Below are 16,972 nucleotides of genomic sequence, written 5' to 3'. Positions count from 1 at the left end.
CTTTCAAGTCTGTTTTCTCAACTCACTCTATAAGCCATATCTCCAAAACTGGTGGGTCAAACTGAACAACCTTGAAGCTATGATTCCCCGCTTCCACACATGACATGAAAAAACGACAATACATACTTTGAAAAAATAAATAACCGAAAGACAAGTCATTTCCTGCATGGTTGTGCTCGGGTTCTAGATGGACTATATTGTCAGCATGCAACCAAGTGTAAAGTCAGGCATTACCGCGCCATCAAGGCCTATAAACATACTCCGTGTACCCAAAAGTACTGTATGTGATTTGTTCAGTAGGTACATCGTCAGACAGAGACAGACAGAGAGATAGACAGACAGAGAGACAGACAGACAGACCAAATGTGTGTGTGTGTGTGTGTGTGTGTGTGTGTGTGTGTGTGTGTGTGTGTGTGTGTGTGTGTGTGTGTGTGTGTGTGTGTTATGGTATGATATAATAGAGGGTAGATGATGGCGGGGGGGGAGGGGAGGTGACTTTGATGACACAGCGGGTTTCTCCGCGGCACATATCGTTTACCTCTGCATCCGACTCCTCCCCCACGCCATTCCTACCCAAGTGGCCTTTCTGCGTATCCACGGTAACCTAATTAAAGGGTCAACAAAAAAAGAAAGAAAGAAAAAAAAAAAAGGGGGAAAAAAACAAACAACGACAGACGCAAGGCCGTTGAGGAGGGGTTCAATGTCATTACCCAAGGTGCACTCTGTCTCAATGCTGCCCAATCAGCTTTGACCTGATTTGACCCCATTTCTTGTTCTTGTTACCTGATATCTCAATCTCTCACGCGCGCATGCACGCACACGCACACGCACACGCACGCACACACACACACACACACACACACACACACACACACACACACGTCGACTAACACTAAAACATTTCAGGTCGCTAAAACATGACTGATACTGTAAAAAAAAAAAGATCATTCAAAAAGGCTATGGCTAAACTGAAATATATCTGCATTGCAGAGCCAATGCCAGGACTGTTGACGCTAAGAGACATGTGGGTATACTAGGTGGGAGGAGAGCTCCAGTCCTCCTCTGGCTACATCACCACACTATATTTATCCAAACTCCCACTGTATGTAGGCAGAAATCTGCTATCGTCTGGCTCCACAACACTATATTTATCCACACTCTCACCATGAAGCTCTCTCTCTCTCTATATACATACATACAGTATATAGCTGTTGTGCAGAAACCTCTCATCTCCATATTCTAACTTTTGGTGTTTTTTTCCCGTAAATTACCAGTTTGACGGCCGCTAATTGTTTAATCCAGGGTTCGATGGCGCTCACTACGACATTCCCGCCTTTTGTTTCATGTGTTTAATCCGCCGTATTGTATTAATTAAAAAGAAACTCCGCCTTTGCCGCGGAGCTGGTATAAGCGAGACCTTCATGTTATGATGACGAAACCGGACATCAACTGCTAGGGCTTCTGGGAAATTGAGGCCAATGCAATTGAACTCCTCATGGAGGAGGGTCTTGTGGGGGGCGGTCTTGCGGCGCACCAAGATGGCGGGTGGTGCGATCGTTCATAACAAACGGAGGAACCTTTTTTCACCGGATTTACGCCAGATCAAAAGCCCAAATAATTCAGCGTATATGCTCTAAAGGTATAATAAAACAGGTAGAATATTTGATTAAAATGCGGGTTACGCGTTTTATGGAGTCAAACTGTTAACGGCCCACTTGATCGTCCCACAGCGCCACACGAGCGCATCAAACGTAGCAGACCTACGCGTTTACAGCTTGTAGATCTGCTGCCCTTTGATGCCTTTGAACTTGAATCCTGAAAAATAAATACGTTTTGGACATAAATTATCAGGTTTCCACCTGACAGGTAGTATAGCCACATCTTTTAATCGACTGAACTCTATTTCAATAACGGCGGGTGCATGCGTGTGTGTGCAGTGTGTGTGTGTGTGTGTGTGTGTGTGTGTGTGTGTGTGTGTGTGTGTGTGTGTGTGTGTGTGTGTGTGCAGAGGCCGTCAAAAGGACCCGGTTGAAGGTCAAAGCCGCAATCGGTCGTTTCATTAAAGGGAACATCAGATTGTTGTGCGTTTTGTAATTTGACAGTTCTTCAAAGTGGGAAAAGGGGCTAAGATTCTGTCTGTCTGTCTGTCTGTCTGTCTGTCTGTCTGTCTGTCTGTCTGCTCAGCACATTGAAGGGGTTCATTTGTCTTTCATTCCAAATGCACAAAGCAGCACGTGCACGTGCACGTGCGTGCGCACACACACACACACACACACACACACACACACACACACACGCACACAAACACACACACAGCATCTGGTCAGGTGTGACATCAGAGGCAGGGCCGTATGGTCCTGTCACCATGGCGCCCGTCTCCAACCAGGAAGTCTCGACACCGTCGGTCCCCGTCCTGGCAGCCGATTGGCTCTGTCTGTCACCGCCGGTAACCATCACTGTCAGGCCTCCAACATGGCCGCCCGCCGCAACGGTTATTGAGAGCGATGGGATATGTGTGCGCCGTGCGCGTGTGCGCGTGTGTGTGGAGGAATACTGGACTACTCGCCCCGGTGCTTGCCCGTTTTTCCTCCCGGAATTTTCACCAGTGAGGGGGATAACTTTGTAATATGCTATTGGCTGTTTGTATTCTTTTTGGAAAAATATAAAAAGATACTCCTGTGGAAAGGCTATATTATTTTACTTATATTGACCCTATAAACAATTTAGTATTATTTAGTATATGTAAGGTTTTGCCCACTCAAATGGTACCTCGTCAGATAATCCCCACATATCCTACAACAACTTCTGTGAACAGACTTAAATTATAAATAACAGACTTAAATTATATTTGTACTTAGGCTGTCTGCTCTCATGAAAGTTTATAGTTAGAGAAATTCAAAGTCCAGCCGTCTGCTGTCCAGCCTCTCCCACCCCTCACTGGGGAAAATTCTGGGAGGAAAACAGAAACGGGGCGAGTAGTCTTGTTACCGTGTGGAGTGTGTGTGTGTGTGTGTGTGTGTGTGTGTGTGTGTGTGTGTGTGTGTGTGTGTGTGTGTGTGTGTGTGTGTGTGTGTGTGTGGAGTATAAGTCCCTTTCACACGCATGGCTAACAGTCTTATCCGTTAACCAAATGAACCCTGTGCTGGGGGAGAATATTTGGCTGAAAATAGCCAAACTACACGCTAACCAAATCGTCTCTGTCGGGGTGGAAACCTCATACGTCCAAAACCTTTCAGGATTCAAATTCGAAAATAGCAAATGTTTGCAGATCGGAAACAGGCTCAAACCGTGTCGCGTCAAGATGCGTTTTGAGCCTACAGATCAGCTACTTTAGCTGCTTTTGTGTGTGTGATCAAGTATAGTAGGGTGTTCATTTATGAAAGAATACCAAAAGTTAGTTAGAATGTGGAGATAACCGACGCTATACACGTTGTGAGCATAATTACAACAGCTGAGAGGGAGACAGTGTATACAGTAGAGACAGACAGTAGGAAAGCTGAGATATCTGCCACCTCTATAACCACCAAAAAGAGTGAGTGTATGTTGTATATATAGTGTTCCTCTCCGTGGACAGTTCAGACAGCAAACAACAAACCAGGACAAACATCATTATGCCAACTGCTGTCCTTAAAGTACTTAAAGCTGCCGACAGCTGTTTTAAACTCGACATCATACAGTTTGAAAATATGGACTTTTTGCATCAATCGCTACTCTACACCATTTAAGGACAAATCTAAATGAGTGTAACTCAACACCAGGCCAAATTTGTGATTGTGCTGCCCCCTAAAGGTGCAGACCCGTAAGGGCCCATTTGGTTCCATTTCTACACTCTCAGGCCCCTTGTCCACCGGTTGGTTCCCAGTGGGAACCGGTTCAGTTCTTTTTGGTTCTTAGTCCAACATGGAAACGTTAATTATGAATTGAATGGGCAAAACCATACCTCTATTAGATTGTTATCACCATGAAACTCCCCCAATTGAGTACTTACATGAAGACAATGATTTATTGTATTACAAATTTTACATTTTTAAATATGCAAATGAGGCATTGTGTAGGAAAATATGAAACTATTTAATATAGGTCTAGTTTTATCCCACCAATTTTGGAGCTCTGGATCATGGACTAAGAACCAAAAAGAACTGAAGCGGTTCCCATTGGGAACCAACCGGTGGAGCTACAGACTGTACCCAGCTGTACAGGAGTGATTTATTAATCCCACTCCCGCCCGCTCCCGCAATTATTTCATTTTTGACCGCCCACACAGTAACCGCCTGTCCTGCGAGCTCCCGCCTGCAAAGAAATCTCAATTCTCAATATTTACCCAAACAGTTGCTGAGACTGAGCAGACGTTGCACGAGAGAGGGGTTGTTTATTTGCCTGAGGAGTTGCTCACAGTCACAGATAGAGGGAGAGTTTTCATATCGCGACGGCAGACATAATATTAGGCCTATTATGCTACATGTTATTATATTGTGTCACGGACACTGTGCAGCAGTGCGCACACGGTGGGTGGTAGAGAGAGAGAGAGAGAGAGAGGCAGGCAGAGAAAGAGGTGCTGCGTGCTCATTAAAAAAAATATATACTCATATTTGTGTTCCGTTTCACGTTATTATTGCTGAGTGACGCACACGGGGGGAAAAGCAAAAACGGCGTTTAAGAACTGAGAATGTCCGTCGCGGGGAAAAGAAACTCTCACATATTAAGCTACGATAATGATTGACGGGTGCGGCCGCCGGCCGCGCTCCCGTTCCGTGCATGCGGGCGTGCGTACGTTCGGCGCAACGTGCTATGTCGTGAGAGCGCGGTGAGACTCCACGGTAGCGTTGTCCAGCGCAAGCAGGGGAAATTACCTTCTCCTTCTCGGACATATTCGTGTCTTGTTAAAGTGTATTAAGCTCTGTATTCGGATTCATTTTTTTTTATCTCGACCGCCTGTTCCCCGCCCGCAGGTATTTAAATACCGCCCGCAACATATTTGTGTAGGGTCCCGCTCCCGATACAGGGCTCTACTGCGGACCCGTAAGGGTCCATATTTGGTTCCATTTGTACACTCTCAGAGGTACAGACCTGTATAATGTTAAAACTGTTTAGTAGCCATAAACGTCAAGACGTCTAATTGCCTATTAAGTAATGGATGCCACGGGTGTCAAGACGTCTTACCTTGGGAATTCAAAAAACGATATATATATATTTTTCATCCATATTGTAAAAATTCCTCTAATCTGGTGTACAGGTGATGACATGCACATTACATGCATAATAGAATTACAAATTCTTTCTTTCTTTATAATGGGAGAATTGGCACTCAAAGCCTAAACTGGTGACCACCAGGTGGCGCTGTGTGCGTGTGGTGTTTGTGCGTGTCCGTCCGCGCGTGTCCGTGCGTACCTGCAGCAGCCTCCAGCGCGCGTTGAGGTCGTCGATGCGCTCCAGGTTGCTAGGCGACAGCTGGACGTCGGGCGGTCCAAACGAGGAGGCCAGGTGGTTCATGTGGCCCACGTCGTCTTTGATTGGCGCTATCTCCTCCTGGAACTCCTGGAGAGCACGCACGCACACACGCACACGCACACGCACACGCACACGCACACACACACACACACACACACACACACATGTTTCCATTACAGAAGGGTTTGAACTTTTCCCCGTCCACTGTATAAGCCTAAAGCCGAAAATGTTATGCTTTAGCTTTTGAAAAATAGCAGATATACAAGACATTTTTTTAATCTGATCTCAGGTCAGAATGGGTTAATAATGAAACTGTCAGGATGTAATAAGACATTTTTTAAGAATCTGATCTCAGGTCAGAATGGGTTAAGGCGAGCAGGCTATAATAAGAAAAAGAAGAAGGGTAATATTATAACTATAAAAACCTTGACTTTGTCGATGTGCTCGGGCAGCGCGTCCACCAGCAGGTCTCCCACGGGCTCCCAGGCCTCCCTCACCATCTCCGCCTGCCGCAGCTGTCCCTCGGCCAGGTCCACGCTCTCCTGCAGCTCCGCCAGCCGGTCCAGGGCCAGCTGCAGCCGGCGCTGCCAGGCGTCAGAGTCGCCCCTCAGGTCCTCCCAGCCGCGGGACAGGTCGTCCGACTCCCTGAGCAGCACCCGTCCCACGTTCTGGGCGCGCTCCTCCGGGCTGATGTCTGCATGGGTTGGGGGCCGGGGTGGGTGGGTGGGTGGCGAGGAAGAGATGTGTTAACTTGTGTTTTTTTATGGTTGTTGTTTATATCTAACCTTTATATTATACGAGAGAAGATCTTTACGGCTCTAGCAGTGATTTTCAACCCTTTTCACCCGCTGGAACCCATTTAATGGCATTTCTATCTCTGAAACCCCAATGCATATAAAATTGTAAAATCAATGTTAATTTAACTCTGAGAGTGTACAAACGGAACCAAATGGACCCATTAGGGTCCATTTGGTTCCGTTTGTACACGAGTTTGGGACGAGGCCTGTGTTCCACACTATAATAATCGGTATCACAATGAAAACATTATGTTTTTATTATTGAACATACCAGGGAAAATGTATTTTTGCGCACGCACACGCACACACGCACGCACTTTTATTTATCATTCTGGTTATAATGCCAAAGCACTTTGTGCCACGGTTGTTTGTAAAAGACAATTCTTTAGAGCATTTCGTATGGCATTGAAACAGCCTTGTTAGTTACTTTTCAGGAAATGGAACGAGAAAAAAACCCGGAAATAATGAAAATAGCAGATCGCCAAGCTCACAACACGCTATACAACACGTTGCTCGACACGTTTTCACAACAAAAATATCTTTAAAAAGTTGAAATATTGCAGACGTCAGACGACGTTTTCACCCCCCCAGTGTTCTTAAAAGCTTTCTCACAGCTCTCAGTGAAAGGTCACGAACAGCATGACCTTTACTGACAGGTAGAACAACCAGTAAACAGTCATTTAACTACTCCTCTACTCTGTGTGTGTGTGTGTGTGTGTGTGTGTGTGTGTGTGTGTGTGTGTGTGTGCCTGCATGCGTGCGTGCGTGCGTGCACACACACGAGAGAGGGATAGTAATTATTCTGGGTATTTTGATAAACTTTATTTCAAGAAGGTGATGAAATGAAACATGGATCTGGGCTGTACTTGAAAGGGGACGTTAACAAGCCAAGTCAATCCAAGTCCCCTTAAAGCAACAACGGAAAAAAATGATAAATTGCTTTCCGTCAGAAAGTGCTTTTTAATTTGCACAGTTCTGTAATTGACCCAGCTGGAAGATGTCAAATAAATCATGTCCTGGAAGGAAGCTCGTATTCCTGGGTACCATTTCTGAAATTAATTTGAACCTGTTTTCAGTGATGTGTGTGCGTGCGCGCGTGTGTGTGTGTGTGTGTGTGTGTGTGTGTGTGTGTGTGTGTGTGTGTGCGTGCGTGCGTGTGTGTGTGTGTGTGTGAGTGCGTGCGTGTGCATTACCTCTCTTTTCAGGTGAAGGTGTGTCTCTGGGAAGTTCGGACAGGAACCCTCTGGTGTCGTCAAGCGCTCTGCTAATTACCGGCTCCTTAGCTCTCAGCTCCCTCCTGAAGCCCTGTAACGCGAACGCACGCATGCATGCACACGCGCACACACACACACACACACACACACACACACACACACACACACACACACACACACACAGTAGTATCAACCTTTTTTTCCCCTTAGTATTATTGACATCAGCTTCAAAACCTAATTTGGAACTGTAACAGGCAATATGACAGGTGCCAGAAACGTGACGTGATTAAAAGCAAAATGGTTGATTGCCAAGTCATGTCATAGTACTGGCATATTACGTGAGGAAATAAAACGTGACCTGGTGGCACAGATAACGGGGCCTCCCGACATCCTATAGTTGACGAATGGCGCTTGGCGTGAGTTTGAACGGGAGGTCGGGTCGTGGTAAATGAGTCGCGTGAACGGGGCCAGCTGGACCCCGTTCATTTCAGCGCGGTGGAGGCTATATATACGTCTTATCACAGTCCATTGAATATCCCATTTTGGGGCGGGAACCCCTTTTGGTGTTAGCATTATGCTATGCTTTAGCTATTGAAAAATAGCAGATCTACAAGCTCATAGCGCGCCACCGAGTGGCGCGCTATGAGCTTGTATGGTCTGCTATTTTTGAAAAATCGAAGAACGACTGACGCATATAGAAACATAGCTTTTTCAGAAAAGTGTCAGGATGTAGAAGGCATTTTTAGAATCTGATCTCAGGTCAGAATGGGAAACTGTCAGGATGTAGAAGGCATTTTTTTAAATCTGATCTCAGGTCAGAATGGAAAACTGTCAGGATGTAGAAGACATCTTTAGAATCTGATCTCAGGTCAGAATGGAATATATACGAATGACAATGACATGTATTTATGGTCCTCCTAAAGGAGGCCAAGGATGCCACTATAATCTGGTTAATAAGGTCTATGGAATGCAACCAAAACGCCTCCAGGGTAGGAAAAACGCACACATGCACACGCACACACACACACACACACACACACACACACACAGAGAATGTCACTGACACTGCCAGGAATAGAGCGAGGTTACATGTCGTTGCTGTTGGGCAGAAACCTCTCTACGCCCTATACTTGATCATATATATACCACACTATACAGTACATAGTGTCACGCAATAGCAGATCTGCAAGACCGTCTTGAGCTTGTAGATCTGTGGGCGGCAGGACTGGTCGAGCACCCCGGGAAGGGTCCCCGGTTTCACCCCGGTGGGCGTCGAAGTGTCCTCGAGCAAACACACCGAACGCCTATAATTGCCCCTTGTTGTGTGCAGGTCGCTGTTTTGCATGGTTGTCTCCGCCCATCGGTGTTTGTCTTGCATGGTTTTCTCCGCCCAGCGGTGTTTGTCTTGCATGGTTTTCTCCAGGGGGGCAGTCAGACAGATATTTTGTGAAGCCACTAAGGAAATGAAAGTTCATATAATGGCCTGTTGTGGCGCTGTCACTGGACCCAGAAAAACCCATAGCCCCATAGAAGTCCATGTATTTGGGCCCAACTTCACCTAGACTGTATTACCTTAATAAACATGGTCATGAATACTTTCTTCTTCCAGTCACTAGTTTAAAGTCTCATTTCTAATGTCATAATATTCTTTTTGGAAAATTATGGTTCCATTAATTTAAAAAAATGACCATAAAGTCGCGTATGTTCTGAGGGGCGTGGCTACCGTTACAGTCTATGATAGGGATTCCCCTCCCACTCGAGTCAAAATAAAAACCAACGGAGAAGAAGGGGGGAAGTCCCGCCTCGTTGTCTGGGCCAGCCAATGGCCAGCTGAGCCAAAACGGATCTAGAAAGATGGCGACTTCCATTGCAAGGACTGACAGGCTTCATTTTACGTTCATGTTAGACCCGGGGAACGCTTTGTCCATAATTTTTACAGTCTATGGTTTTCTCCCCCATCGGTGTTTGTCTTGCATGGTTTTCTCCCCCATCAGTGTTTGTCTTGCATGGTTTTCTCCCCCATCGGTGTTTGTCTTGCATGGTTTTCTCCCCCATCAGTGTTTGTCTTGCATGGTTTTCTCCCCCATCGGTGTTTGTCTTGCATGGTTTTCTCCCCCATCAGTGTTTGTCTTGCATGGTTTTCTCCGCCCATCGGTGTTTGAATGTGTGAACGTAATGCACAAGGCACTATTTATTTAAAAAAGAAAAAAAACTGCTACTTGTGATGCGTTCTATAATGCATTGTAATTGCATTTGTAATGCATCATAATGCCCTCATAAGGTTTCATAAGAATACATGTCAATGAATGCACGACAACTTATAACAAAGACACTCTGTTACAGGTTGTTAACAGGCTGAGCTATGGTAGTTATAATGTTCTGTTCCGCCAAACTTATACCTTACTATTATTGTTACTGTAATTGTAACACATTACAAATGTTCCTAAAATGCATTATAGACCCGCTCTCAATATATAGCCTTACCAAGTTATCTACTACCAGTATTTGAGTGTGTGTGCGTGCGTGCGTGCGTGCGTGCATGCATGCATGCGTGTGCGAGTGCTTACAGGCGTGTCTGTGTGTGTGTGTGTGTGTGTGCGTCCTACCCGGTGTGTGTCTAGCTGCGTCTCTACAGCGGGGACGTCGCCCCCTACTGGGGGCTCCTGCTCCAGCTGTTGACCTTTGACCCTCAGCCAGGCCAGGAGCTCCTGCAGGGTCATGTGGAGCCGCTTCCACGGAGCCGTCTCTGAGTCCAGGTGGGCCCTGAACGCATGCGCACACGCACACACACACACACACACACACACACACACACACACACACACACGCACACACACACACACACACAGATGAGACCTAAGACCCTAATCTTTAAGCTAAAACCCAATGAAAATCGCACAAAGTCACACAAAGGTATCAAAACTAGCAGATAGGAGCGGTCCGACACCTACAGGCTGCCTCGACAGCGCGTCGCCGGTTCGAATCCCGATCCAAACGGCCTTTGCTACACGTGACACTCCCCATATCTCTCTCTCTCTCTCTCTCTCTCTCCCCATTTCCTGTCAGCCTGCTTTTTTTTAATTGCGGCTTTCGCCTTTATTTTATATTTCTTTATAGAGGGACAGACAGTAAAGGGCTGACAGGAAATGGGAGAGAGAGAGAGATGGGGGGGGGGGGGGGGGGGGGGGGGAGGAGACATGCAGTATAAAGGCCGTCGGGATCGGGAGTCGAACCCGCGGCCAGACTTGGACTACCGGCCAAGGTGCCTGGACCGCTGAGCCACGGCCAAGGCCGTCAGCCTGCTGTCCTGTCAATAAAGGCATAAAAGCAAAAAAACTTTTTTACCAAAACATGGTAAAAAGAAGTAACATATGACAGATAGATAGGCAAGCTTTTGAGCATGTAGATCTGCTACTTTTGTTATTTTTTCTATAAAGTAACAGTTTTGGACATACAAGGGTTTCCACCCGACGGACTCATACTTGGCGGGGCTGGCGTCATGCACCGATCTACAAGCTCACACTGCGCTATTTCAGATGTGCGACACGATGTATAGCTCGAGTAGAAACCAGGCGTCACTCAGTATACAACTATAGCCGTATGGAATAGAATACATTAAAAAAAAAGACCCAAAGATATGAGACCTTATAGTCTTCCCTTTTTACCCAATATGCTGTCTCGTCCCGGCTGTCCCACACGCCCCCCCCCCCCCATCGGAACGCCGCCGTCAGTCGCCGTTAGCCGCGACGGATATAGCGTTAGAAATCGAACCTATAGTATAGCGGCATGTCATTTCAGAGCTATTCCGGGCATCCCCCGCAGACAGAACCTTCACAGAACCTCCTCTCTCAGCCGTCTCTCAGAAAATACTGTAAAAAAGAAACCCGCCACGCTCCTTTTCTATACAAATCAAAACATTTCCCCGGCTGTCGTTCCCTAACGAGCTCATATCAACAAGCCCAGATAATGAGCCGTCTGTCTCTGAAATGCGACGCGCGTACCGTATGTCACACCGCGCCGCCTAATCACACCGCCGCATGCAAATCACTTTGGCGTGTGAGACTCTGAGACGTCGTCACAACACGGAGGAGAAAAAAACACAAAAAAAGATTGTTTACTATTCTCATGTTTCTATTTTGGCCTGCTCTTGTCTACTCTGCTGCTGTTATTTTTATATCCCAGTTTGGTCTATCTGTGGTTATTCTATTATATTCTTCTCTTCTAATATAATTATTGCATTTTTATCTTCCAGTATAGTATTATATTTATATCGTCTCTGTTCTATATGCTACTATACATACAGTACAGTCAAGTATCTCAAACTAGGCCAGTGGTTCCCAAAGTGGGGTCCGGGGACCCCCAGGGGTCCTTGAGGAAGTTCCAGGGGGGTCCCCAGCTAAATGATAGTTTGGAACCAAATGGACCCTTATGGGTCTCTAACTCTGAGAGTGTACAAATGGAACCAAAGGGTCCATTTGGTTCCATTTGTACACTCTCAGAGATAGAAATGCCATTAAATGGGGGTCCGTAGACTAATGGGGGTCCTTGAAATTATCCCATTTTGGGCCGGGAAACCCTTTTGGTGTTTTAAGCATTACGTTATACTTTAGCTATTGAAAAATAGCAGAACTACAAGTTCATAGCGCGGCACTCGCCGCGCTATGAACTAGACGACAGCGCAGTAGGGCAGTATAGGTCACTGTGGTCACAGACCTCATGCCGACGGTCTTGGTGCGCAGCTCCTCCCAGCGCTGCCCCATGTCGTCCAGCCGTCTCTGCAGCAGCGCCGCGTCCTCCGAGCCGCCCAGCGACGACACCACCCTCTGGCCGTTCTCGTCCAGGGAGTGGTACATCTCCGCGTGGCCGTCGATCTCATTCTGGAGCTCCTATATGAAAAAAAAAAGAAAGAAAAACAGACGTGTCGAAATTGATTCGGTATAGCGGCATTGACCCGAAGAAGTTATCGACTTTCAAGTTCACGTTCAGTCGTTCTTCGATTTTTTTTCAAAAATAGCAGACCTACAAGGTCGTAGCTACGAGCTACGAGCTTGTAGATCTGTTATTTTTCAATAGCTAAAACATAACATAATGCTAACACATTCTGGGTTCTCGCCCAGAATGTGTTAAAGCAAAAAGTACAGTAGCTGCGTCCCGGCTTTGTCTAAAGCGCCCATATATACGAGACCGGGACACCCGGTTACTGGCCAAACATTATATAATAATCATAATCATAATCATAATCATTACCATCAGAGAGATATTTAAAACGTATTTTAACAAAGAAACAAAATATCTTCATGAAATTATTTTGGAAAACGTTTTTTTTCCCCTGAAATATTAAGCAATGAATTGAAAACATGTTATTGCGTTTGCTGCCTGCCAGGTCCTCCATAATTATGCAGATTGGAGGTATAAAATAAACCATACATTTTACAGCGACTATGACCTTGGCTTCCCAGTGACTGTGAATGCAACACAATAGGAGGTCTGATTGTGTACTGTATGTACGCCACAGATACAAAACAAAGAAAATCACCGGAAACAAAGAAAACAAGAAGCGCTATACGTGGGTCCTTTATGTAGAGAAAACTGTAGACAGCTGCTCTTTGGAGAGGGTTTCATATAGCAAAGCACAAGAGTTCTTATACCTTGAGTCAAGGTCACTGTATAGCCTCGGAAACCCAGACGTTTTTATTTCCAGGGAGTTTCCAAAACAAAGTCTGGGTCCGAGTCCACTTCAATACGGCATAGAGTACAGTACAGCGCAAACGTCGATCACTCTCTGCTGATTTCTGAAAACTGTCAGGATGTAGAAGACATCTTTAGAATCTGATCTCAGGTCAGAATGTAAAACTGTCAGGATGTGGAAGACATCTTTAGAATCTGATCTCAGGTCAGAATGTAAAACTGTCAGGATGTAGTCAAGACATCTTTAGAATCTGATCTCAGGTCAGAATGTAAAACTGTCAGGATGTAGAAGACATCTTTAGAATCTGATCTCAGGTCAGAATGTAAAACTGTCAGGATGTAGAAGACATCTTTAGAATCTGATCTCAGGTCAGAATGTAAAACTGTCAGGATGTAGAAGACATCTTTAGAATCTGATCTCAGGTCAGAATGTAAAACTGTCAGGATGTAGAAGACATCTTTAGAATCTGATCTCAGGTCAGAATGAAAAAAACTGTCAGGATGTAGAAGACATCTTTAGAATCTGATCTCAGGTCAGAATGTAAAACTGTCAGGATGTAGAAGACATCTTTAGAATCTGATCTCAGGTCAGAATGTAAAACTGTCAGGATGTAGAAGACATCTTTAGAATCTGATCTCAGGTCAGAATGTAAAACTGTCAGGATGTAGAAGACATCTTTAGAATCTGATCTCAGGTCAGAATGTAAAACTGTCAGGATGTGGAAGACATCTTTAGAATCTGATCTCAGGTCAGAATGTAAAACTGTCAGGATGTAGAAGACATCTTTAGAATCTGATCTCAGGTCAGAATGTAAAACTGTCAGGATGTAGAAGACATCTTTAGAATCTGATCTCAGGTCAGAATGTAAAACTGTCAGGATGTAGAAGACATCTTTAGAATCTGATCTCAGGTCAGAATTTGGTTAAATGCAGATAGGCAGGGGAGAAACGGGACAGGACGGGGGGCTACACTTTAGGGAAGAGAGGGGGGGGGGGGGGCTACGTGGAACGCGGAACCATGGCCGGGCTCAAACCGCAGGACGCTGGGATTGTGTTGTCATGAGGGGAAAAAAAATCACACCTGTGTGAACTGAGTGGTGCAATTCCCCCCCCCCCCCCCCCCCCCCCCACACCCCCTCTCTCTCTGTCTCTCTCTCTCTCTCTCTCTCTCTCTCTCTCATTAGCAGCCACAGCAATACCCCTCTCTCTGTTTCTGGTGCCCCCTACTGGTATAAATACGTAACATACTCGTGCTCACGTGCACACACACACAGGTACACAGGTACACGGACATTGCTGCTTGTAGGAGTGGTTGCACCACTCAAAAATACCCCAGCAGTGGTGATGCTAATTTGGCACTTTTGGACGCCATCACCTTGCATCGGGTTTGCAATTGTTCTCATTAAAAAAATAATGGCAGAATAAGAAATGGGACATGCGGTGCAAGTTATTACATATACATACACATTTGAACATTTCTGGGGGATTTAATGAATGATGAATGAAAGTGTCAAAGTGATTCAATCTGTTAGTTTAACCCATTTTGGGGCGGGAACGCCTTTTGGTGTTTTAAACATTATGTTATAATTTAGCTATTGAAAAATAGCAGATCTACAAGCTCGTATAAGCGCTCGAGCTTGTAGGTCTGCTATTTTTGAAAAAATCGTGAAAATATTTATTTCAGAAAACTGGTGGATTTAGGTCAGGCCTAAATGGGTTACGTTAGGTCACGTTTCCAAAAACACCAGTAGTCTCATGTTTAAAGGGATATTTCACTTTCAAACACGTTTGGGCTCATTTACACGTCCCCACTCATGCTTTTGTGTTTTCATCCCAGACACTGTTTTGAAATGAAAACAGACACGGCACCCCTCACACCTCAGATGAAATGAAAACAGACACGGCACCCCTCACACCTCAGATGAAATGAAAACAGACACGGCACCCCTCACACCTCAGATGAAATGAAAACAGACACGGCTGCACCCCTCACACCTCCTCAGATGTAAAATATCAGTCAACAGAAACAAGGAATCTAGAAAAGACCCGTCTGATTGGCTCCCGGGCAGGCGTATAGGTTAACTGAGGTTAGGGTTAGGTTTAAGCATAATAGTTACAAAAAACGAGAACTCGTATACCTGTAATTCTGTGAAGTTGCCTAAACTGAAATAAAAACAAAGTAAAAAAAAATCACACACGTGTGAACTGAGTGGTGCAATCCCCCCCCCCCCCCCCTCTCTCTCTCTCTCTCTCTCTCTCTCTCTCTCACAGCACTTACACAGCACTACCCCTCCCTCTGTTTCTGCCGCCCCCTACTGGTATAAATCAGTAACATACTCAGGCTCATGTGCACAGGTACACACACAGGTAGGTACATGGACATTGCTGATTGTAGGAGTGGTTGCACCACTCAAAAACTAAATAAAACGAGAACTCTCAATCACAGCGACTATGCTATAGCGAATCACAGCGCGCACCAATGACGGGTGTTCTGGCAACTTGTGGGGTCCTCACAGAAGCCTGAGTAGACCCACAAACATGTGAAATATCCCTTTAACTAATACTCTGTCACGCGACGCAGTCACAACGCAGGAAATACGACGGCCCATACGAGCTCACAGCAACGCGCTGTGTGAACGTGCGGGTCTGCTATAGTCTTCAGCGAATGCTAACTTGAAACCAAAGAAACGAGGCAGTATAACAATATCATTTGACGTACTTGTTTGCGATCTTTGTTTCTGCCTAATGTCGTCCCACCCTGCACGTGGTAGACCTTCCTGCGGAGCATGATGTGATATTCCAGCGTCCCGCATCACACCACGGCCACCAGACACCAAACACTCATATACTACTAGACGCTCCTTCTTTGGGTCCCCTTATACAATGGACTGACCACAAGCCTGGCCCCGCGTACAAGCCATTGTGTGTGTCCTGTGTGCGTGTGCGTGTGTGTGTGTGTGCGTGCACGCGTGTGTGCGTGACAAAGGGGAGAGGAGGGAAGGGGGCATGAATCAGACAATTATACAGAAATATGGCGAGACAGAGAGAGAGTGTGTGTGTGTGTGTGTGTGTGTGTGTGTGTGTGTGTGTGTGTGTTTTCCAGCATGTTGCCCTGCACCATTACAATCACACACACACACACACACACACACACACGCACACAGTACACACACACACAAGTCTTGCTCAAGTAGGCACTACATACAGTGCCACTGTTGTATTCCCAGAAAGCAATGTGTGAGTGTATGTGTGTGAGTGTGTGTACGTGTACGCGGATTTTGAAGAGACACTCGGAATAGCGCAAGGGGGGTGATGGTGTGCGTGCGCGTGTGTGTGTGTGTGTGTTTGTACATGCATGGATTTGAGCGACGGGGAAGGAAGGAAGACAGTGAATGAATGTATAGAAAGCAAGACAGAGAGACAGAGTGTGTGTGTGCATGTGGGTGTGTGTGTGTGTGTGTGTGTGTGTGTGTGTGTGTGTGTGTGTGTGTGTGTGTGTGTGTGTGCATAAGTGCGTGTGTGTGTGTGTGTGTGTGTGTGTGTGTGTGTGTGTGTGTGTGTGTGTGTGTGTGTGTGTGTGTGTGTGTGTGTGTGTGTGTGTGTGTGTGTGTGTGTGTGTGTGTGTGTGTGTGCATAAGTGCGTGTGTGTGTGTGTGTGTGTGTGTGTGTGTGTGTGTGTGTGTGTGTGTGTGTGTGTGTCTAACAGAAAGAGCGTGTGGGCGCGGGACGAAAAGCTGCGGGTCACAAAATGTCCCTGAGGCTGAACAGAGCCTTCCCTTCAAACTCCCACAATGCACGCCGAACAGCCGGCCAATGGGACGACAG

The 16,972-nt window shown here is 46.0% G+C and overlaps 1 protein-coding gene across 1 annotated transcript in view; it reads right to left on the bottom strand.

The window, feature by feature from the left end:
• Positions 1-16,972, bottom strand: part of LOC308311384 (dystrophin-like) — a 368,975-nt gene that overhangs the window by 61,223 nt on the left and 290,780 nt on the right. The window contains 5 exon segments of the mRNA XM_080758068.1: positions 5,389-5,535; positions 5,874-6,142; positions 7,439-7,550; positions 10,066-10,222; positions 12,173-12,345. Coding sequence (XP_080614194.1) covers positions 5,389-5,535; positions 5,874-6,142; positions 7,439-7,550; positions 10,066-10,222; positions 12,173-12,345 — 858 coding nt within the window.

Source organism: Protomyctophum bolini (assembly GCF_963924005.1).
Source record: "Protomyctophum bolini genome assembly, chromosome: 24".
NCBI lineage: Eukaryota > Metazoa > Chordata > Actinopteri > Myctophiformes > Myctophidae > Protomyctophum > Protomyctophum bolini.
Note: the sequence above shows the minus strand (reverse complement) of the source record. Positions and strands in the feature narration are given on the sequence as shown.